Source organism: Chelonoidis abingdonii, chromosome 16 (genome assembly GCF_003597395.2).
Source record: "Chelonoidis abingdonii isolate Lonesome George chromosome 16, CheloAbing_2.0, whole genome shotgun sequence".
In the NCBI taxonomy this organism is placed as follows: Eukaryota; Metazoa; Chordata; order Testudines; family Testudinidae; genus Chelonoidis; species Chelonoidis abingdonii.
In genome coordinates, this window is record NC_133784.1 from 17,043,704 (window position 1) to 17,065,415 (window position 21,712).

General features: G+C 52.3%; 1 protein-coding gene across 4 annotated transcripts in view; it reads left to right on the forward strand.

Moving 5' to 3' along the window:
• The window catches only part of RNF123 (ring finger protein 123), a 143,741-nt gene that overhangs the window by 35,578 nt on the left and 86,451 nt on the right, over window positions 1-21,712 (forward strand). For all 4 annotated transcript variants that reach the window (XM_032765768.1, XM_075072953.1, XM_075072955.1 and 1 more), the window contains 8 exons: window positions 4,117-4,221; window positions 5,396-5,521; window positions 8,280-8,372; window positions 16,293-16,366; window positions 16,904-17,021; window positions 19,604-19,703; window positions 20,059-20,120; window positions 21,082-21,153. In XM_032765768.1, coding sequence (XP_032621659.1) covers window positions 4,117-4,221; window positions 5,396-5,521; window positions 8,280-8,372; window positions 16,293-16,366; window positions 16,904-17,021; window positions 19,604-19,703; window positions 20,059-20,120; window positions 21,082-21,153 — 750 coding nt within the window. The remainder of the gene's footprint in view (window positions 1-4,116; window positions 4,222-5,395; window positions 5,522-8,279; window positions 8,373-16,292; window positions 16,367-16,903; window positions 17,022-19,603; window positions 19,704-20,058; window positions 20,121-21,081; window positions 21,154-21,712) is intronic.

Below are 21,712 nucleotides of genomic sequence, written 5' to 3' on the forward strand. Positions count from 1 at the left end.
AGACTTGATTACAGTGTGTAAGTACCAGCTGGAAAGCAAATAGTGGATAATGGATTCCTCAATCTAGCAGAAAAAGGTCTAACATGAGCCAATGGCTGGAAGCTGAAGCTAGAGAAATTCAGACTGGAAATAAGCTGTAAACTTTAACAGCGAGGGTAACTAATAATTGGAGCAATGTACGAAGGGTTGCAGTGGATTCTCCATCACTGACAATTTTTTAAAATCTAGGCTAGATGGTTTTCTAAAAGCTCTGCTCTAGGAATTATTGTTGGGCAGGTCTCTGGCCTGGGTTACACAGGAGCTCAGACTAGATGAGCACAGTGGTCCCTTCTGGCCTTGGAATCTCTGGATTTGTGGGTGCTCTCCTCACTCCACATCTTGGGTACCATTGGTTTCTGTAGTGACTGTGCCTTACGGTATCTAAGGCCATTCTGCCCTACACATGGGGAGAGGGAAAAGAGCACTAATCATGTTCTGAACTCTTGTCTAAACTGCTCTGTGAAACGTGCAGCTTAACCAGGGCATGTGTTGGCGTGTGTTAAAGTTCCAGTTCATAGAATCATAGATTAGTAGCGTTGGAAGGGACCTCAAGAGATCATCTTGTCTAACCCCCTGCTCAAAGCAGGACCAATCCCCAAATCCCTAAATGGCCCCCTCAAGGACTGAACTCACAATCCTGGGTTTAGCAGGCACCCCTGCACACGGCGGCTTAGCCCATCCCCCCCATCCTTATTCACTCCAATGCATGGTGGCTTAGCTTATCCCCCATCCATTGATGAGCTGCCAAAATATTAACAGGTTCCCTCTTCCTCACCCCACGAGGGGGTCGTGGCCGCCCTGCCCCCGGACTGCTGTCCCATCCAACCCCACATTCCTTGATGCCCCCCGCAGGACCCCTGCCCCCATCCACCCCCTTCCTTGTCCTCTGACTACCTCCTGCCGCCCCATCCAACCCCTCCTCTCATTCCTGATTGCCCCCCGGGACACCTGACCCATCCAACCACCTCTTCTCCCTGTCCTCTGACTGCCCCTGGAACCCCTACCCCTGACTGCCCCCCTCTACCCCATCCAACCCCTGCTCCTTCCTGACTGCCCCCCCAGGATCCTTGCCACCATTCATTCCCCCTGTTCCCTGCCCTCTGACCGCCCCACCCCTATCCACCCCCCCACGACCCCCAAACTCCCCTGCTCTCTTCCAACACCCCCTCCCTGCCCCCTTACCGCGCTGCCTGGAGCCACTGTGCCGGGACCAGCACCGGTGCCGCGGGGGCCGGGCTGCGGGGCAGTGCCAGGCTGCAGGAGCCAGAGCTGTGGGGGCCGGGACGGAGCCTCGGGGCCAAAGCTGGGGGCATTCGGCTGGGGCTGGGACAGGACGGGGTTAGGGGAGGCGCTCGGACTGGGCTGGGGCTGCTCGGCTGGGAACAGGAGCTGGGCCAGAAGTAGCCACAGGGTCAGAGCCAGGGGCACTCGACTGGGGCTGGGACCAGGCTGGGGCTGGGGGCGCTCAGCTGGGGGTGCCAGGCTGGAGGGAGCCGCTAAGCCGGCCGCACCTCCCCTCTCCCACCGCCCTGCTGCCCAGCTTACCTGCCCGCTGCTTGTTTCAGGCTTCCAACGAACATCTGATTTGCGGGAAGCAGGGGAGGGGGAGGAGAAGGGGGGTAGAGCATTCAGGAGAGGAAGGGGAAGTGAAAGGGCCCCAGCGGAGTGCAGGAGTTTTTGTTAAATAAAGCCCTTATAGAACTGGTTGTCCTGGAACAACCAGTTCTAAAAGGACTTCTAAATGTAACAACCAGTTGCTGCGAACCAGTGCGAACTGGCTCCAGCTCACCACTGCCCTCATCCCCTGCTACCCTAGTTCACTCCAAAGCATGGCAGCCTAGCCCATCTCCCCTCCCTTCTCCTGTTCCCCATCCTGTCATCCTAAGTCACTCCAGTCTGGGGGCAGTCTAACCCATCCCCTCTGCTGTCCTAGTTCAGCTAGGCATTTGGCAGCAGGTTGGCTCTTGGGCGGTAAGGGCCTGCACCATGGCTCCTTCAGTGATTTTTCCCAAAGGGCTGTTAGGGTGTGACTTCTCCCATGATTCCCCAGGGCTCTGCAGTTCCTTTCACCATTTCCCAGTGTGTGTTGTGGCAGGAAGCTGAGTCAGGTTCTGTGGGAGAGGTAGACAGAGAAGCATTGCAGCTGGGCGATGAAAGTGGATTAATACAGTTCAGTCAGGCTGATGCGGGAGCACGGACTACAGATATGCTGCTCTCTACTATAGGTAGGGCCCTACCAAATTCTTGGTCCATTTTGGTAAATTTCACTGTCATAGCATTTTAAAAAGCTTGAATTTCATGATTTCAGATATTTGAATCTTAAATTTCACAGTGTTGTAACAAACCATGAAAATGTATTTAAAAATGATGAAATATACATGTGGAAAGCCATTTTGTCAGCATTTCTCAAGCTGGGGGTCTTGACCCAAAAGGAGGTTGCAAGGCTATTGGGAGCGGGAGGTTTGTGGTATTGCCATCCTTCTCTGTTGCAGTTAGAGCTGGGCGGCTGGGGGGAGCGGGGAGGCGGGGGCGGCTCCTGGCCTGATACCCAGCTCTGAAGGCAGTGCTGCATGGCGCGAGCAGCAGCACACAAGTAAGGCTGGGAATATTATGCCACCGCTTCACTGCTGCTGGCAGTGGTCAGATGAGTGACGCCTGCTTCTCCATAAGCTGCGGCTTTTTTAACCCTACTATTGACAGGCTAACTGAAAAAGAAAGAAGCACACTATCTGCAACCAAACTAACTACTATTACCCAGGAACGAATTAACAGTCTAATGACCAAGTAACAGGATTACTAGGGAGCAACACGCTTGTTCCCACTTCCTGCCTGAGATTGTTAGAAGGAACCAAGTGATAACTGGGGTTGCTGTGCCCTTAATGATGTGGAAGTGAGTGTGTGAGGCCATGCAGAGTGGGTGTACGACCCTATCCCCCCACCCGCCTCCCTTGGACACTGCTGGTGCAAACATTCTGAGCTCCTGTGCTGGGCACATGGACACTGAGTGGGATCCACACTTAAAGTAACTTAAAGAGCTGAGCATGTCCCATGGCGTTGTGGGAAAGGCGAGTGCTCTCTAATCACCATTCGTGTAAATTCTTGTGCCTTCTCTTGTCCTAACACAGTGGTTCTCAAACTTTTGTACTGGTGACCCCTTTCACACAGCAAGCCTATGAGTGTGCCCCCCCCCCTTAAAATAAAAACACTTTTTTATATTTAACACCATTATAAATGCTGGAGGCAAACCGGGGTTTGGGGAGGAGGCTGACGGCTTGCGACCCTGCATGTAATAACCTCACGACCCCCTGAGGGGTCATGACCCCCAGTCTGAGATCCCCTGTTCTAGCATCTGAGACATAATGAACTCACATACATCCCCATGCCTGCATTCCACCCACTGCCTCCTGATTGGTCCGTTCCCCAGCAGCTGAGCGACAGAGTGCAACAGGGTGCAACAAACAACTGAGGGGCAGGCGCCAGCTGTACCAGGCAGCACTTGGAGATGCAGCCGCTGAGCTAGCACTGCCTGGTGGGCTTAGAGCTCTCCTGGCACCCTCACAGCTGGGACTGGAGTCTCAGGCTTGCAGGCCTCTCTCTCACCTCTGAGTATGGATGGTGAGAGGAGGGAAAATGCACTTTTGGGGAAGGGGTGTATGGAGAAAATGAACGGCGTGGGGGTTTCATATAGTGCATATAGTAACATGCATTTCTGTTTCTAACCATGTGCACTGTCAGGCTGTTCTGGGTATGCAGGTTTATGGAAGAGGTTTTGCTTGACATCTGGTGTCTGGCCTGGCTGAGCTAGAACTCACCCCCCCAAAGGTTGTTTCAAGCACTGTGGTGTTTTGGATGCCGAGTTCTATAATGGCGTCCCTACTGAAAGCCTTTTTGTGGGGCAGGGGGGATGTGCATGCCTTTGGGCATCCGTTCAGGGACGTCCCATGTGCTGCTGTCCTCTCTGCAGAGGCGGGGAGTGCTGCCCCCTCCCTCCAGCGTGCGTGCATGCATCTGATGATGGAACTGCAGGTGGGATTGGGGTTGCTCTGAGCCTTATGTCGCCTGGGATTGGTGTTGCAGGAGGGGAAGCTGGTGGAGAAGGACACGTCAACGTGGCAGCTGCAAGGAGAACCCACGGTGCTGATCACCCTGGCACACATCTTTAATCACTTTGCCCCTCTCATGGTGAGTGCTGGCTGCTGGACGTGCATGTGTTCCCCTCCCTAGTGCTTGCAGGGAGGGGGAGCCACAACTCCTTGGTTTTCATAGCTTGCCTGCTCAGGTAGGAGAGGTGACATACTCTGGTATTGGAGAATTCACAGGCCTAGAGTTATTTGTCAGGTAGTCCCAAGTCATGAATGGCCCCTCTCCCATGGGGTGGCAGCTCCCGCTACACTCTGACTGAGGCAGTGATGTTGCAGAGCGAGTGTGGAGGCTTTGTGTTGACCAGGGTGTGTGCCTGCTGTCTGGTCAATGAACTGCAGAGTGGTGGTGTTAGGGGTGAGATTGGTGCTGCATTGCAGGGGGTTAATGCATAGGCAGCAACTTTCTCCGGCGCCAGTGGGTGCCCGTGCCCCCCGCCCCAACTCCACCCCTTCCCCGCCCCTGGCCCTGCCCCCATTCCAACCTCATCCCAAAAGTCCCCACCCTAACTCTGCCCCTCCTTGCCCCTACTGGATCTCTTCCCTAAATCCCCACACTGGCCCCACTTCTTCCCCAGTGCACTGTGTTCCCCCTCCTCTTCCCTCCCTGCCCCATGAATCTGCTGTTTCGTGGTTCAAGCACTGGGAGGGAGGGGGGAGAAGCAGGATGCGGCAGCACGCTCGCGGAGGAGGTGGAGATAAGCTGGAGCAGGGGGCAGGGCGGGGCTCAGGGGAGCTGCCAGTGGGTGCTGAGCACCCACCAATTTTTTTCCTGTGAGTGCTCCAGCCCCGGAGCACCCATGGAGTTGGCACTTATGGGTTAATGGTCTGCATGGCACACTCTTTTGGAGCCCTTTGTATCCTGAGTTTGGCAGTCGGGCTCTCCATGGGCTCTGCTTTCTTGCTTTCACATCTACTGTGGCCCACTTTTGCCTGGCACTTGTCAGAAATGGTATGGTTTCCATGTACTCCTGAAGTGGGCTGGGCTGTTCATGGCACAGAGCTGGGCATTGCTGCCAGACGTGTCATCTTCAGCTTACAGTAACAAGAAAATCCCATGGGTGGCAGTAAGTCACTGTTCCTACCTGACTCTGTCCCAGCAAATCTACAGCTTTCCACCTGAGAGCCTAAACCCTCTAGTGCTGAGAACCCATTCTCTGCTGCTGTTTAGTGCTGCTGCTGGCTGCAGCTGCTGACCACAGGCTTTCTGTTTGCAGTGCAAAGTGTACCTGGTGGAAGATGTGCTCATGAACTTCCTGCTGAGCATTCTGGAGCGAGGAGGGTCTGTGGAAGCACATCCTCTCATCCAGCAGCTACTGGATCTCATGTGGCTTCTCATGGAGGTGAGTTGCTCAAGCACTTCCCCCTCTCTTTTAACTCTGCATCCCCTTGGTACTCTGTGACAACGCGCAGGTGTGAGGATCTCGGTTGGGTGCTGGACTTCCTCATTTGCCCATCTTGTCTGCACTCTGCACTGGCATGGTTTAACAGCTGAGTTGGTTTCTTGCCACCATCCCCCAAAGCAGCTTTGCCTGCCAGCTGCACTCCCTTAAGAATGCAGTACCAGCATCTGGTGTCCTGGTACTGCATGCCAGGCTCTGGCTACAGTGACTGCAGGGAGGGAGCTGGGAAGAACTAGATTTAGAATTAGAAATTGCTGGCCATAGTGAGTTTTCTCCTCCCACCCAGAACCTAGTGACCAGGTCCTTTCAGTGTTAACAACCCTCCCTTGTGGAGAGGGAAAGGCCGAGCTGCTACTATGGAACTGGGAAGAGAGGTGGAAAGAGTTTGGTATGCTTGACCTCTGAAAAGTGATTTCTGAATCGGACTTTTCTAACTTCCCTAACTGTAAATAAACTCCAATGTTAATTATTTAAATTCCTGCTTCTGTGACAGTAGAACTGTTACTCTTGATTAAAATTCTTTGAAAATAACCACTATTTAGTAATACTTCTGTAATTATAAAGTTCTCTTCACTGGAGTGGCCGGTGCTACCTGGGAAATGTTTTAGACCACGACATTGCATTGGCTGCAGTGGCAACTAGTGTTGCATCATTGCCCTCTTAGTAGGGTTAATGAAATACAACCCATCCTGTGGCCCAGGCTTAGCCAGGCCAGGAGGTTGTGCCCCTTCCTGGGAAGTGTCTGAGCTAGGCTTTGGCAGGCATCTCCTGGGAACCCCTTTCTGAGAGTACCCTGGTGGGTCTAAACCCAGAATTGGCAGAAGCAGCCTGGCTGCTGAACTAACTGCTCCAGAAGATGTAGGGAAGAAACTTTTTTGGGTAGCTGGGGTCAGGCTTGCATAGGGTGTCCAGATGTCCCAATTTTATAGGGACAGGCCCAATTTTGGGGGCTTTTTCTAATATAGGCACCTAGTATCCCCACCCCCGTCCTGATTTTTTTACACTTGCTATCTGGTCACCCTAGACTTGCAGGAGTTCCAGGGTCTTGCCCACCCCTGTGGTTGCACCTGGCTAGCAGATGGCTGCTACTAGCCCTCATCACTGTGGGTCAGATGCTGCAGTGAAATCTCCTCTAGTGTGTTCTGGACACTTGCTGGCACTTAGGGCCAAGAAGGGGGCAGGGGGCAGTGACAGATTGGCTCCTACCTCCCCCTCCTCCTCCCTCTCCCTCTCATTGCTGTTCTCCAGGAGTGAAATCAGAAGCCCTGGCAGGATTAAGTCATGAGAGGTACCTAGAGGTATCTTTCGGTCTGGTATGGACCTGGGGAGCTGCATTGGCTTTGTGGGCTCTATACCAATAGAACCTGGGCCACATGGTGTCTAGGAGATGACTTGTCTCAATGTTCACTCTGGCATTAGACAGCTGTTACACTCTGCTGCTGACGCTGTGTCAGAGGCAGAGTGCCAGACTGCCCATCAGGTGGGTGGGTTCAGAGTACTTGAGTGCAGGTCAGCTTCCAGAAACTAACTCTCCTCCCTCTTCATAAAGTCCATTGTTGGACTGTCTCTAGGGAATGGGACTTGCAGCCTGGCGAGGGCTGCAGAACAGAACTTCCCAGGTGTCCGCTGGATCTGCAATAGGTGATGGGGTCTGCTCGGGCCATGCAGCAGTGGCGGAGCCTTTCCAAAAGTGGTTGTGGCGGAGAGCCCCTTGCCCTCTCCTTGGCCCTGCCCTGCCCCTTCTGCCCCAGGCCCTGGCCAAGCCAAAACAGGCTAGGAGCCGTGGACCCTTCACCTGCCTGGGGTGATAGGGCCAGGAGCAGCCCCCCGGCCCCACCTCGTGGGTCCTCAGGGCACTTTGCGGGTTGCCACAGCTGCCTGCGCAGCTCTCCCTAAGCTGCCTCCGTCTGGGGCCTGGGCCTTGGAGCCACAGCCAGGCAGCTGTGGGGAGCCGCAGCTTGGATCCTCCACCTGCCCTGGGTGGAAGGTCTGGGGGGTGGGGACACGGGCCCTCCCACCCCAGGCAAGTGGAGGGTCCGTGGCGCCCCACGCAGCTCAGGCTCCCCGGCCAGATTCCAGTTGCTGGCCTGGCCGAGCGAGAGGCCTGTGGTGAAAAGTCCATTTTCAAAAAGTGGGAGGGCCATGGCCCCCTGGTCCCCCGGTTCTGGCACCATTGGGGCTATGCTGGGCCAGAGGTGGCTTTGCATTCCTTACTTCAGGGGCTGGTTTGTACCTGAGGGCTGCTGCTGGCTGGTTCCAATAGCTGCAGACTGCTGATGTGGTAGAATGCCCTAGGATGCCTCGAGGTGTAGGTGCTGCTATCCTAGCTCTTGGCCATCTCAGGGTTCCTCCTGTGCAGGGAAATCTCGGGGCGGGGAGGAGTGTGAATCTGAGAATTGGGCCCTCTCTCTAGGACTCTCATGTTATGACTAAACAAAAGCCAGGAGGGAAGGTAATGCCTACATGTGTGCTGTACTGTGAGATGCCTGGTTCATATCACTAGTGTCCGGTTGCAGTATGGAGTCACATACAACCCAAGGGACTCCACTCTTTTCAGCCTAGGCAAATGCCATTTCCGTGTGTTCGGCCAGAGGCGATGCCTCTCTTGGTCCTGATTGGTTATTTCTTAAATAACCAGTCCTTCCTGTGTCCCCCCAGATGTCGATTTCTGTTGAGCGTTTCTCTTACTCTCTCTCAGGATTACGAGGTGCATGAATGCCTCAAGCAGCTGCTGATGTCCCTGCTGCGGGCTTACAGGTTCTCACCCATCATCCCAGACCTGGGTTTACAGGTGAGTGGTAACTGAGAGTGCCTGAGAACAATGATTAGCCAAGGATTCATCCTTCCCTGGCTTCAGGTGTCCCAACGCAGGGAGTGGTCTGGAGTCAGACAGATTTCTGCACCAGAACGGACCACTGTGCTCATCTAGGCTGACTTCCTGAATAACATGGACCAGAGACCTGCCCCAAAATAACATCTAATGCAGGTCTTTCAGAAAAACAGCTAAACCATTTCAGTGATGGTCCCTATTGTATTCCATTGAGGGTAATGCATGTGCCCCTGGAGCCAGAACTTTTCAAAGTAGTCGTGTTTGTCAGTCCACGCATGCGCCTCTGTGTTGCCTTGTGGTTTTGCCCGAGGCAATAAAGGGCAGGGTGGACTGACTGCATCTTCAGTTTCTTCTTACCACTGCATGGTCTGATTTGGAGTTTCTGCTGTCTTCTCATCCTTGGTGACACATTTCCTGGAAAACTATTTTTATTCTTTAGTTAGGAATTCAAATGTTTTGTGTAATAGTTTTGTTTTTCAAGGTTTTGTAGGGCTAATAACTGGGGATGCTGCTCCAGTGGTTTTCAGCCAAACAGTTCTCAGTGCCCCCACCCCCAGCATCTGCATCTGGGTACTGAATGAAGTCAGGATCTTCCATGGTTTTTGGTATTAATTTTCTTTTGGGATGCCGCTTTGGCCTCTCCTACCAAACGATCCTCCCCACCCAGGTCTGGGTATTGGATTATGAGTAAGAGTCCATGATTCAAAGTCTGCGCTTCCTTCCCTCGTTTGTTCTCCCTCAACGATGAGCACCAACACTGTCTGTACTGTTTGGCGGATGCCCACACCATGGCCAGGTGCAGGTTCTGTCTCTCCTTGCCTGCCACACACAGGAAGGCAGAGCCCTCTGCCTTAAGAAGCACCTCATGGAGGTTGCCACAGGGTGGCAGTTGGATCCTGGGTGGGGAACAAGACCCCCAACACCCTCTCTCTCCCTGGTCATACACTAGTCTGAACAATCCCTGAGTGCACTTCTTACCATGGAGCTGCAGTCCAACATCGCTGGTACCAGTATTATGGACCCCGCAGTGGGACCTAGCCATGAATCACGGAAGCATGCACATAAGCATGGAAGTAAGTCTCCTTCCAGATCTAAGAGAGACACTGTGCCACCCATGAATTCCGGCCAAGAGGGAGCACCATGCTCCAAGGCCCACAAGACCAACAAAAGACTGCACTGTTCGCCATATCTGCCGGTACTGGTTATGGACCCACACACCCTGGCATCGGTTCCAGTGAATTGCTGGTCTTGACAGGGCCTGTTACCAGCTCCAGTCCCAGTGCTCCCTGGTACTGCTGACTCTGGGGAGGCTTGGAGATGCTCCTGGACCTCATGAACTGTTCACCCTGGAAAGGATGACGTCTCTACGTGCTCTGGTACTCTTATCTACCAAGGGAGCTCTGTCCCCTGCATCTAATCTGCCACCTTCTGGCAGTGTTCATGTAACACATCCCATTCTGTCGGCTCCATTGGCACTGCCATTGATGTGAGATTCTGGTTCTTCCTCTGAGTCTGAGGATCCAGACGTTACCCATGGCCTGCTGTTCCAGTTCCAAAAGCATGACTATCAGATTGTTCCAAGGTGTAGCCTTTCATGTTGTTTAAAGTACATTTAGTGATGATGATGTATGACATCACTGTGGGTTCTGTCACCCTCTTTTATCATTATGTATCTCATACCCTGCACATGTGTGTGAAAGTGTCAACCCTCTCTTTCCTTATTTGTATTGTGTCCCCCTCATAATATTGTTGTACCGCATTTTCTATAGGTTGTGTATAGTTCGTTTTATTCTCATTAATACTGATGTACAACCTGTATCCTGTGGTTAAGGGAAAAATGTGCCTCTAGAGTGTTTTGTGATCTAAAATTACACTTACGGCTAATTTTTCGCAATATCACCCCTTGGCACATCTATTCCTGTAACCTTATGGCATTGAATTACTCTTTTTGGTTACTTATGTCAAGCATAACTCCTAAGGCCTAAAATGGCTAAGCTAAAATCTTACAGGCCTCTGCCTGTGGGCCTTGCATTTCAGCCCTCCTTACTTAGATACCTAACACATATTTATCCCTTCTAACTACTGATCAATCTTATATTTCTATAATCCTAACATCACACCGCACACGATAAAATAAAATCATTGGCTACAGATGGCACCGTGACAATTCCCTCACTTACCTCAGCCCAGGAGCCACTGGTACCTGATTCCCTGATATTGCAGTGGTGGAACCAGGATAACTCAGGTTGGCCATATTGAGGCTTTTGGCCCCAATATTTGCCTTCGGAACTGTCCTGTTTGGCATGGGGAGAGTTCTCCTGTATCACTTTAGAATCCTAGAAGTTTAGGGTTGTAAGAGACCTCAGGAGGTCATCTAGTTCAACCTCTTGCTCAAAACAGGACCAACACCAACTAAATCATCCCAGCCAGGGCTTTGTCAAGCCGGGCCTTAAAAACCTCTCAGGATGGAGATTCCATCACCTCCCTAGGTAACCCATTCCATCTTGTTCTTCATTGAGTAGAAGGGAGAGAAGGTGTTCTGCCTGCCAGGGCCATGCTGCTCCTTTCTCTGGATGGGAGGCTTGTCCATGCTGTTGGCTGAATGTGCCTGTGGAGTGACCCAAGCATGGATATGACCATGAGCACAGGATCATGCTAAATTCCAACTGTGATGTTGCACTCCATATGTTTTATGGAAATAGGCTTATGAGTGTGAATATGATGTAACTGGAATATGCTTTATGCAAAAGTTCTTGTGTAAAGTATCAAAACGAAGGTTATAAACTACTGAATATATTCTTCCTATTTGTATGCATGTATCATTCTTGTATCTGAAGCTAGAAATATGAAGTATAACTCTGAGGTCCTATTGTAATTGTGCGAAGTGTGGGCCATTAATGGTGATTTAGAATCTTGATGGCTCCCATTGACCCAGACAATTGGTTGTAAATTGTTTATTTACCTGAAAACCTTCCTGTGTATTTGTGGGGCAACCCAGGAAGAATGGAGACTTAACCTGTGACATGTGACTATGTCACATGATGCTTGAATCTGTCATAATCCTTGTACTTTTTCATTGATGAGGTGGGGACAAGCACAAACAAAAGATTCCCGCCTTGTGCCAAAGCTATAAAAGGGGGTGAAGCAAGACAAAAGGGGCTGCCAGTCATGAAAGAACCCCTGCTTACGACCTGAGACGTCTGCTGGATCTAACAAAAACTATACCAGGGGAAGGGATTGGGCCCATACTAGGAAGAAGTCTAGTCTGTGAAAGAAGCTTATTGGAACATTTCTGAGGGTGAGATATTACCTGTAATCAGTTTCTTAATGTATTAGGCTTAGACTTGCGTGTTTTGTTTTGTTTTGCTTTGTGACTTACTTTGTCCTGGCTGCTGTTATTTGAAACCACTTAAATCCTACTTTTTGTACTTAATAAAATCACTTTTGTTTATTAGTAAACCCAGAGTAAGATATTAATACCTGGGGGAGCAAACAGCTGTGCATATCTCTCTATCAGTGTTATAGGGGGCAGACAATTTATGAGTTTACCCAGTATAAGCTTTATACAGAATAAAATGGATTTATTTGGGGTTTGGATCCCATTGGGAGCTGGGTGTCTGAGTGCTGGAGACAGGTAACCTGATGAGCTGTTTTTAGTTCAAGTCTGAAGCTTTGGGAGCATGGCCCAGACCCCGGGTCTGTGTTGCAGCAGGCTAGCGTGTCTGACTCAACAAGGCAGGGTTCTGGAGTCCCAAGCTGACAGGTAAAATGGACTCAGAGGTAATTCAACACATCAGATGACAGTCCCAGGGGGATCGCTTTGACTGAGCCCATCATGCCAAGCTAGTTTAGAGGAAGGCAGGTTGGTAGCTATGTCCATATTTGAGGCCGTGGTTGATTCAGCAGACACATCCTCGTGCATTTTGGCAACTGGAATCGTCATGAGGAGGGAATCCTGATTCCACTCCTCTAGTTTCCATAGAGAAGTGCAGAACACAATCAAAGATGTCCCTTTTGACGAGTCACACCTGTTCAATCAAAAGATGGATGGCTCCTTGCACTTGCAGAAAGATTCTAGAGTCGCCTTGTGATCATTTGTCATTTACACATCAGCATCAAAGTGAAAGCTGTTTTGCCCACTGCCACGCAACGTTACAGAACTCCCCAATTCTACCACCAACGGGCCTACAAACCTCCACAGAAACGCCCCAAGGTTCACAGACCCTGTCCACCTGTTCCGACAATGCAGTCCTCCATACAACACAGTCTGTGTGTAAACAGTATTTCTGATTATGACCAGAGACCCATCAACCACACTGCAGACACTGGCCTTGCCAGTCACTCCTTTCAGGGGCAGTCTCAAACTCTTCCTGCCAACGTGGAGCGGGATTACAATGGACAAGTGAGTTCTGAATGTCTTTCGGTGCAGCTACACTATTAAACTTATGATGCTACGTCCCCCACCCCGCTCCTATTCCAAGGATCATTCTCGTGACAGTTTTCTTGCGCTAGAGGTGGACTCCCTCCTGCAAAGAGGAGTGGTGGAGCCAGTCACTACACCCTCCAAGGCACAGGGTTCTACTCCAACTATTTCTTCGTACCCAAGAAGACAAGAGGATGGAGACCAATCTTGGATCTTTGATGCCTCAAGTGATACATTTGGAAACCAAAGTTCCACATAGTCATGCTTTCTGCAATCATTCCCTCACTAGAAAAAGGTATGTGGGATATGACTCTCGATTTGCAGGATGCTTGCTTCCGTATCGATGTACACGCGACCCACAGACAATTCCTGAGGTTCATGGTGGGTCCTCGGCACTTTCAATACAGAGGTCTCCCATTTGGACTTATCGTTTCCTCATGAGTCTTCACAAAGGTTTTCTCTGTGGTAGCAGCTTACCTCTGACCATGAGGAATCCTTGTCTTCCCTTACCTAGACAATTGGGTGCTGACAGGGTGGTCCAGAACAGAAACTAGTGTCAGCATCCCAGTTTCTTCAAGTATTGGTTTTTATTGTATTCAACTGAGGAGGATTAACAAGCAGTACGTAGGTAGGAGGAGGGTGTAAAGAAGATGATGGAATTGTGGAACGGAGGGCCACCACACCTAAAGAGGCGTCTGTGGCAGAATCATGCACTAGGGCATAGAGAGAAGAAAAGGTGGGTACCAAACTCCACATGACTGCCTTACATATGTCTGTGATAGGGCACATCATGGAGCGCTGCAGCAGCTAATGCCTGCACTCTTGTGGATTGTGCCCCATCCCACCCACTGGGGACTGTCCTGATAATTGATAGTAGAGCATAATGCATGCTGAGACCCACTTTGAGAGTCTCTAGGGGGGAGATGGCCTGCTCTTCAGTTCTCTCTGCTATGGCAACAAATAGTCTGAGAGACTTCTGGAATGGCTTTGTCCTTTGCAGGTAAATGGCCAGACCCTATGTACATTGCGGGAGTTGAGTTGTCATTCTGCCCTGGAGGCGTGCAGTTTGGGGAAGAAAATGGGCAGGTGTATGGGTTGGTTGAGATAGAAATGGGAGATGAGCTTTGGTAGGAACCTGGGATGCAGGTGAGACCTTGTCCTTATGGAATGTGGTGAAAGGAGGGGTTGCCAGCATAGCCTCCTAACCCAGTTCATTAACCCTCCTGGCAGAGATAATGGCGATCAGAAAGACGACTTCCATAGAAAGAAGAGAAAGGGGGCAGGAGGCCAAAGGTTCAAAGGGGAAGTTCATTAATGATGGGAGGACTAAACTGAGGAGCAACAGCCTGGATGGGTGGGTATTTGCATGCAAGGCCCTTCCAGAATCTGGCAGTTAAGGGGTGGATGAAGACAGAATGTCCATCCATGGGAGGGTGGAAGGCACTAATGGCTGCTACATGCGTTTTGATGGAGAATGAGCCCCTAGGTCTTTAGAAAGAGCAGATAGTCTAATAGCATGAGGATGCCCATGGCCTCTGGGGCAAGACCTCTATAGTGGGGGCCAGATAATGAAATGAGCCCATTTGGCCTGGTAGGATTGCCTTGTGGATTCCTTTCTGCTATTGGAGAGAATTTCTCATACCGCCTGCGAGCATTTGTGTGTTAGCGGAGGCATCCATCGAAATGCCATGCTTTCAGGTGTAGCGCCCTCAGATTGGGGTGTCTGAGTCCACAGTTGTGTTGCGTGAGTAGTTGCAGGAACATTGGGAGCAGGAGTGATGGATGCTTTGGCATGTGGAGAAGAGGAGGAAACCACAACTGGTGAGGCCAGTATGGGGTGATCAGGATGACCATCACCCCTTCCCATCTGAGATTGTGTGGCAGGGGCATAGATGGAAGGAAGGTCTGACCAGTTGATCATCAGGGTGTCCTCCTGTGAGTGGGTACTGAGTCCTCCCTTCAAACAATACTGAACACACTTGGTATTGGTGTGAGATGCAAAGAGGTCCCTGACAGGTTCCCCAGTGGCTGAAGATGTCTGCAACTATCAGTTGTGTAACTCCCATTTGTGGTCAGTCGCAAAGTTCCCGCTGAGAGCATCAGCAAGTACGTTCTGGGTTCCCGGTAGGTAGGCTGCCGACAGGAGGATATGATGTGAAATGTACCATTTCCAGTACTGGGGACCGTGCGCCTCCTTCCTTGTTTATGTAGTAAACTGCAGTGGTGTTGTCTGACATGAGAAAAACAGACAGCTGTTAAGGACACGTGGCATGCCTTTATGTACCATACAAAGTTCCAGGATGTTGATGTGCACCCTGGTTTCCTGAGCATTCCAAGTGCCTTACGTCATGTGGTATCCCGTATGGGCGCCCCAGCCTTTGAGCGTCGCATCCATTATAATTGTAATGCTTGGCGAGGATGGAAGAAAGGGCATTCTAGAGCAAACGTGGAATGGGTTTGTCCACCATCGGAGGGAAGAGAGGACTTCACCCTCACAGTTCCACCAGGTGTCCATGGACTGGCACATGGGGGAGTAGACTCCTTGTTGCCAGAGCTGGAAACAGCGGAACCACAGATGAGTGAAGGGCATGACATATGTGCACACTGCCATCTGACCGAGGAGGGAAAGGCAAATTCTGGCTGATATCGAAGGGCTGGAGGTCACTAAGGTGAGCAGGTTCAGTAAGCTCAGGAATCTGCCTTTTGGCAGATAAGCACATGCGGAAGCCGCATCAATGCATGGTCCTATGAATTCTAGGGATTGTGTAGGTGCAAAGTCGATTTTTCGATGTGGATGCTCACTTTTAAGGGGGAGAATGGGAAGTTACTTCTAACTGGGGTTTCTTTGAGATGTACGGTCCCTGCCTGTACTCCAAACCCACCCTCCTTCCCCTCCACTGCGGATCTGTAGTGGAAAAAGAACCAAAGACACAAACCCATGAGGAGCAAGGAGCGTGAAGAGACTGACGGACACGGTTACTTTGAAAGCTCCAGTTCTGTGCTCATGCGCATTGCCCTCAGTGGAAAACAGATGGGGGGCCATCCATCTCAAAGAACCTCCTGTTACAAGTAAGTAACTTCTCCTTTTGATTGAAAAATTGCTAGTGATGGAGAATCCAGCATGACCCTTGGTAAATTGTTCCAGTGGTTAATAACCTCAGAGTTAAACACTTACTCATTTCCAGTCTGAATTTATCTAGCTTCAACTTCCAGTCACTAGATCTTACCTTTTGTGGCTAGATTGAAGACCATATTGTTAAATATTTATTTCCTAAGTCACCCCTGAACCATCTCTCTGTTAAGCCAAATAGATTCAGAGAGCTCAGTCAGTCTCTTGAGTTGCTGACTTGAAACGTGCGAGCTCTTTGTTCCGGCTGTACTTGTATTGGTAACTGAACCCTTGTCGCTTCCCTGGGATACAGCTTTTCCTGTTGACTTTGTTCTTTCTTTCTCCTCAGATCCACTACCTCCGGCTCACCATTGCAGTCCTGAAGCACGAGAAGTCCAGGAAATACCTGCTCAACAATGTCCTGTATCTTTTGCATTTACTCCCATTCCGACATACCCCCTAGAAGATGCAGTCAGTTTCCTCTCCCTGGGTGCCCTGTGTTCTGAGGGGAGTCATGCTGGGGGCCTCTTTAGCTGCAGGAATGGTTGGTACCATTCTTCATGGAACCTCACTTTTGAAGAAGGGAGGGGAGCTCTCCAGACTGCGCTGCATCCTGTTGGGTTCTTTCTCCTGTCCCGTGCCCTGCTTCTCTCTGTCTGTACAAACCCCACACTCCGTATCCGTTGGCTGACTCCTGGAGTGAAACCACAGAGAATTCACCAAAGCAGCTTTCACAGCAATCGGCTTCCTCCTGGCACCCAGCCTGTTTGTTTCAGTGGGATCCCCCCAGTTTCTGAGCACCTCATGAAGATGGATTCGAGAGTTTGTTCTGAAAGGTGCCTAACCTCTAACCCTATCTTAGCAGTGGGGTTGCTTTTCCCTCCCTTGGGGCTCTTTGTATGGCTGACTTGTGCATGCTCCCAGCTGACCTGTTGGTCTTCTCCCTTAACGCCCGCACAGCTTCGATGTGCTCCGCTCAGTGGTGTTCTTCTACATCAAGAGCCCCCTGCGTGTGGAGGAGGCTGGCCTGCAGGAGCTCATCCCCACCACCTGGTGGCCAAACCGCTTCACCAAAGAGGTGTGCAACCACATGCCTCTTCTGGGAGTGGGAAAGATGCCTGGCCTGCCAGTAGGGGGTGGGTGGGTAGGGGTGGGTGTGTGGGTGTGCGTGCACGCCTGTGATCATAGAGTGAAGGTCTAGCTGTGCTGCCAGCTGGCTAAGTAGGTGAAGCTGACTGCCTCGCCTGGTGTCTGGCTGAGACCTGAGGCAGGTGTGATGGTGGTAGGCCAGGGAAGGCATAGCTGCCTCCTGCTGGGGGGTGCCCCACTACCTGCGACATGCTTGCACTTTGAGGCTGGGTTAGATAGCCAGATAGCCATGGTGACTGGGATGAGTTTTCAGCTGTGTCTGGCCAGGAGGTTGTGGCCATTTCTTTCTTTGTGGGGACCTCTGTTCCCTCCAGACCAGACTGCTGTGGTGTGATGTTCAAGGGTGTGGAGTCAGAACGATGGGTTGTGGTGGGGAGAGTCACAGCACAGCCCCTACTGAGTGGAATCCCAAGGCTGGTTCTTGCAGCACTGCAGTGGGGTGGAGACGCGGAAGGTGCAGTTTTGAGGGGGTAAAGGCAGTGGCTGGCTGCAGTCTCTATGAGGTGTGGGAGGAGTTGACAGGTGGGTTATGAAGGCTGGGGATGTTGGTGGAGTGGAGGCAGGTTGACGCCCCCGTAAACTGCTGGGGAGGTGATGAGCCATGCTGGAGGCAGAGGTGAGTGGGGCATGCAGGGCATGGTAGGGGTGAGAGGGCAGAGCAGTGAGTCGGGAAGGTGACAACTGCCTACTCTGTGTGGAGCCCAGGGGAGCAAGGGGCCAGAGCCGCCAGGAGGAGGTGGCAGCACCAAAGAGCGATACCCTGGGTGTGGCAGAGTGTGAAGAGGAAGCGTCAGGGTTTGGACATGGCCTGAATGCTGGGTCCAGTGAGTGGCGGAGTCAGTGAGTGACCTGGTTACGGGCCCAAGTGATGGGCAGGAGGGTGGTGGCTGGGGAGGAGGAGGTTTTGGGAAGAAGGTCTAGCGCTGCCCACTAGCCCCTGCTGTCTCTGGGGCAAAGGGCAGTGAGTACCTTGCTGTGACCCTGTGCCAAGGAGCTGCACTGGCTGCTGACTGGCTTCTGTGTAAGTACTGGGAGCACTTAGCTCCCAGAGCTGCCTCTCTCTGCCAGGCATGCAGCTGCGATCGACAGAGGGGCTTGAGCAGGAGCCCCAGCAGGATGCTGGCAGGGCATTCTCTATGGAGGTTAAAATAGCTCACAACGACTGAGCTGCTGTCTGCTGTCCCCAGCTGCTGGGACAAGCTGGGTGGGTTGTCTGTCTCCTGGAGTGAAGTGGGATGGGCTTGGCTGAGTCTGATATATGGATGATGTGTCAAAAGCACCCTGAGTTGGAGAGAGAGAGATTAACTAGTGCTGTGCATGGGGCACCAGGAGGTCGAAGCCAGTGCAATGGGACATGCCGAGGCCAGGGAGTGGAGGGATGCATTGAAAAACTCCGATAGCTCCTTATTTTGTTCCCAGGTGGGGCAAGGACGCAAAGCAGCCTTCAAGCTGTAGCTCCAGTGACAGGAAGAGGGGAGGGAGAGAGCAGGAGCTGAGCCCTGGAGCCTTCAGTTGAGGGGGGCAGTTGGGGCTCCCAGGAAATGGAGCTCTCAGTAGGGTTTAGGGGCTCCCCTCCTTGCTCCCCACTGTGGTTGGTTTTAGGGGTGGAGGGTGGGGTGGCTTGAGGGACTAATTGGTTTGGGAGAAGGGAGAATTGCTTTTGGGAAGGTGTGTGTCAGGGACTGGGGTTGAACTGAGGGATCCTGTACTGTGAGGGGGCTCCTGGGGGAGGGGTTGGGTTCGGGGCTGTTCCTGGGAGTGGGTGCAGGGAGAGATGAGGCTGGGGGCTCCTGGGGAGGAATGGTGTTCCGCGGGTGCAGGCGAGCTTGGTGTTCCGCGGGTGCAGGCAGAGCTGGGTCACTCTGGGGGACAAGGCACTAAAATCAGGGCTCTGACAAGGCAGCTGCTGCTTCCTTCTCCCAGCCCAGTGGGACTCAGCAGCAATGAGCTGGGGGGCTGACAGCTGCTTGTCGGCTCCTAGTTCAGTGTCTGAAGAATGTTGGAGAGGACTGCAGAGGGTGGCAGCCCTGTTCCTTTGCTGACTTCTTGACACTTTGAGGTGCAATACAGTGGCTGGGTAGGCAGGGGAACCCCCAGGCTGTGCTCACATGAGAACTGGCAGCTCTGTGCTGCATCCTCTGTGCGCCAAGGGCTCCCAGCCCCTCCACCACCATCCATCATGGTCTGACCTAGGTTGCGTGCTGCTGCGGGGTGGGAGCAGGTATACCTTACAGGAGGGGAAGGGGAAGGGCTTCCCTCCCAAGTTGCTGTTGCAATTCTGTGGGCTTGTCTAGTTGCTCTCCACCCTTCAGAGGTTTGGCATGGTGGATCCTTCCTGGCTCCCGCATCTGCTGGGGACCTGTGACGCTCCAGGGAGGGCTCCCAGCTTGGCTGCCATCTGCCAAGCCACTCACTCTCCTTGGGGGGAAAATGCCGCTGTCCCTCTGTGGTGCTGGGCTTGGTGTGCTTGTCCTGGGCTGTGGTTAATTGTCAACCACCTCCTCACCCCAGGGCAAGGAGAGCAAGGAGGTGAAGGAGGAGAGTGCCGAGGAGAGGCTGCGCCGACGGGCTTATGACAGAGGCTGCCAACGGCTCAAAAAACGCATAGAAGGTCTGTGAGGGGGTCACTGCTGGGGGACCTGCGCCTTGTAGAGCCGGGTGGCAAAATGCACTCACACTATCACAGGACGGGCATCTGAGCTGCCTCCAAGTGCCCTTGGCAGCCAGGAGCCAGCTGCGGGCCCATGTGTGCTGAGCTGGTCAGTGATCCCATGGCCGTGCAGTGGGAGCCAGGGACCAGGCTGAGAGGGCTCAGCAGCCATGGATAGTGTCGTGCTGGCCTGAGCATGCCTTCCTGACTGCTGGGGAGCAGTCTCAGGCAGTCTCTGCCCATGGCACAGGGGTGAATGGGCTCTGAGCTCTCAGGGCACTTCCCCTGATGGGTGACTTGTGTGTCCCTTTCTCAGTGGTGGAAGAACTCCAGGTTCAGATCCTGAAGCTGCTTCTGAACAACAAAGATCGAGGAGGGGTAAGTAGAACGGAAACACCTTGTGGGCCCCTATAATGCGAGATCCATGGATTGCAAGGCTTTCCTCACTCAGGGCTACCTCTGCCATACAATACCAAGCACCCTCAGTCTTGTATGCGGAGAGGCAGCCTTGGAGAGGGCAGCGCTCTGTGTTGATCTGTGCAGGCAGGCTGCATTGCTCCCTGAGCCCTGGACTCTGTGTTAAGAGGGAGGGGAGGATCTCTGAACTGCATTTTCTCATTCTGTGAATCACCTGCTTTGGCCCTTGGTTTCCAACACAGAAACTAGAGCTCTTCCCTCGCTCTGAATTTCCTTCCTCTTTGGGATTCTAGTGAAATGTTAGCCCGCAGCCCATGGGTATGTGGCCTCTAAAAGCCTCTGTGCATGTGCATTGCATACTGTGTTCACACTAACTGGCCACACTGGCAAATCCCAGCAGGGTCCTACTGACTAACCCACACTCGCATCAGAAGGCACTGATGATATTGGCAGGAAGGTGGGGTGGGTACTGGCCCTGCTAAGTCTAGCTCCCAGGTTACTTAGTGGCACTTGTTAAACTGCTGTCCAAATGGCAACAGAACATAGCTGTCCATAAGTCACTGGCTCCGTTGGGAGGGACCAAATGTTGTTCTTAGGGCATTGCTATGCATGCCAGTGGTGCGGGATGCATGTCTGCAGTGGGAATAGCTTGGTTTGCCTTGGTGCAGGCCAGAAGGGGAGCTGGGAGGGAGAAGTGGAGTGCACTGGACATGCAGACTAGCACGAGAAGACTTAAAAGGTCCCCAAAGATGAAACTGGTCCTTGTGCAGAGGGTTGTGCCAAGGCCTGTGTGGCACTCGATTCCCAAAGGGCTTCTGGGGGTGAATTTTGGGCCAGGTGAGCAGAGCAGTCCCAAAGCAGAGAGGAGAGCATGGGATTCTCACAGCTGGGTAAGCACCACTCCTGTTCTTTCTTCTGTCAGGGGGAAGCCTCCAGATACATCTTCCTGAACAAATTCCGCAAGTTCCTTCAGGAAAATGCCAGCAACCGAGGGGTAAGTCGTGGTGCCAGCACTGTTGTGATGGGTCATTGTTCTTCTCTAGTGTCTCCGGACTGGGCAGCCGAGCCCTGCAGCAGTGTGAGTTGGCTGCACTGGGCCCTCTTGGCACAGGAAAGAATTGGTGCAGGACCTGTCCAGGGGATAGAACCCAAGAGACTCAGCTCTTCCCCCTGTAGCTGCCAAGCATGCTGTCCTCTGGAATGTGGCTTGCGCATGTAGCATGCACTGGGGAGGGACGGGTGCTGGGATTGAGGCAGGCAGTGGGGAGGGAGAAGCCAAATGTTTTAACCCCTCTCCCAGCCAAGGTTCTCATCCCTTTAGGACCCCATCGGTAGCCCTTCACAGGGAGAATCTGACCCTACCTTCACCCAGGCACTGAGAGCAACATGCTGTTAGGGGCATGTTGGGTCTATTGGGGAGGTGCTGTCGGAACGGGGGAGGGATAGCTCAGTGGTTTGAGCATTGGCCTGCTAAACCCAGGGTTGTGAGTTCAATCCTTGAGGGGGCCATTTAGGGATCTGGGGTAAAAATCTGTCTGGGGATTGGTCCTGCT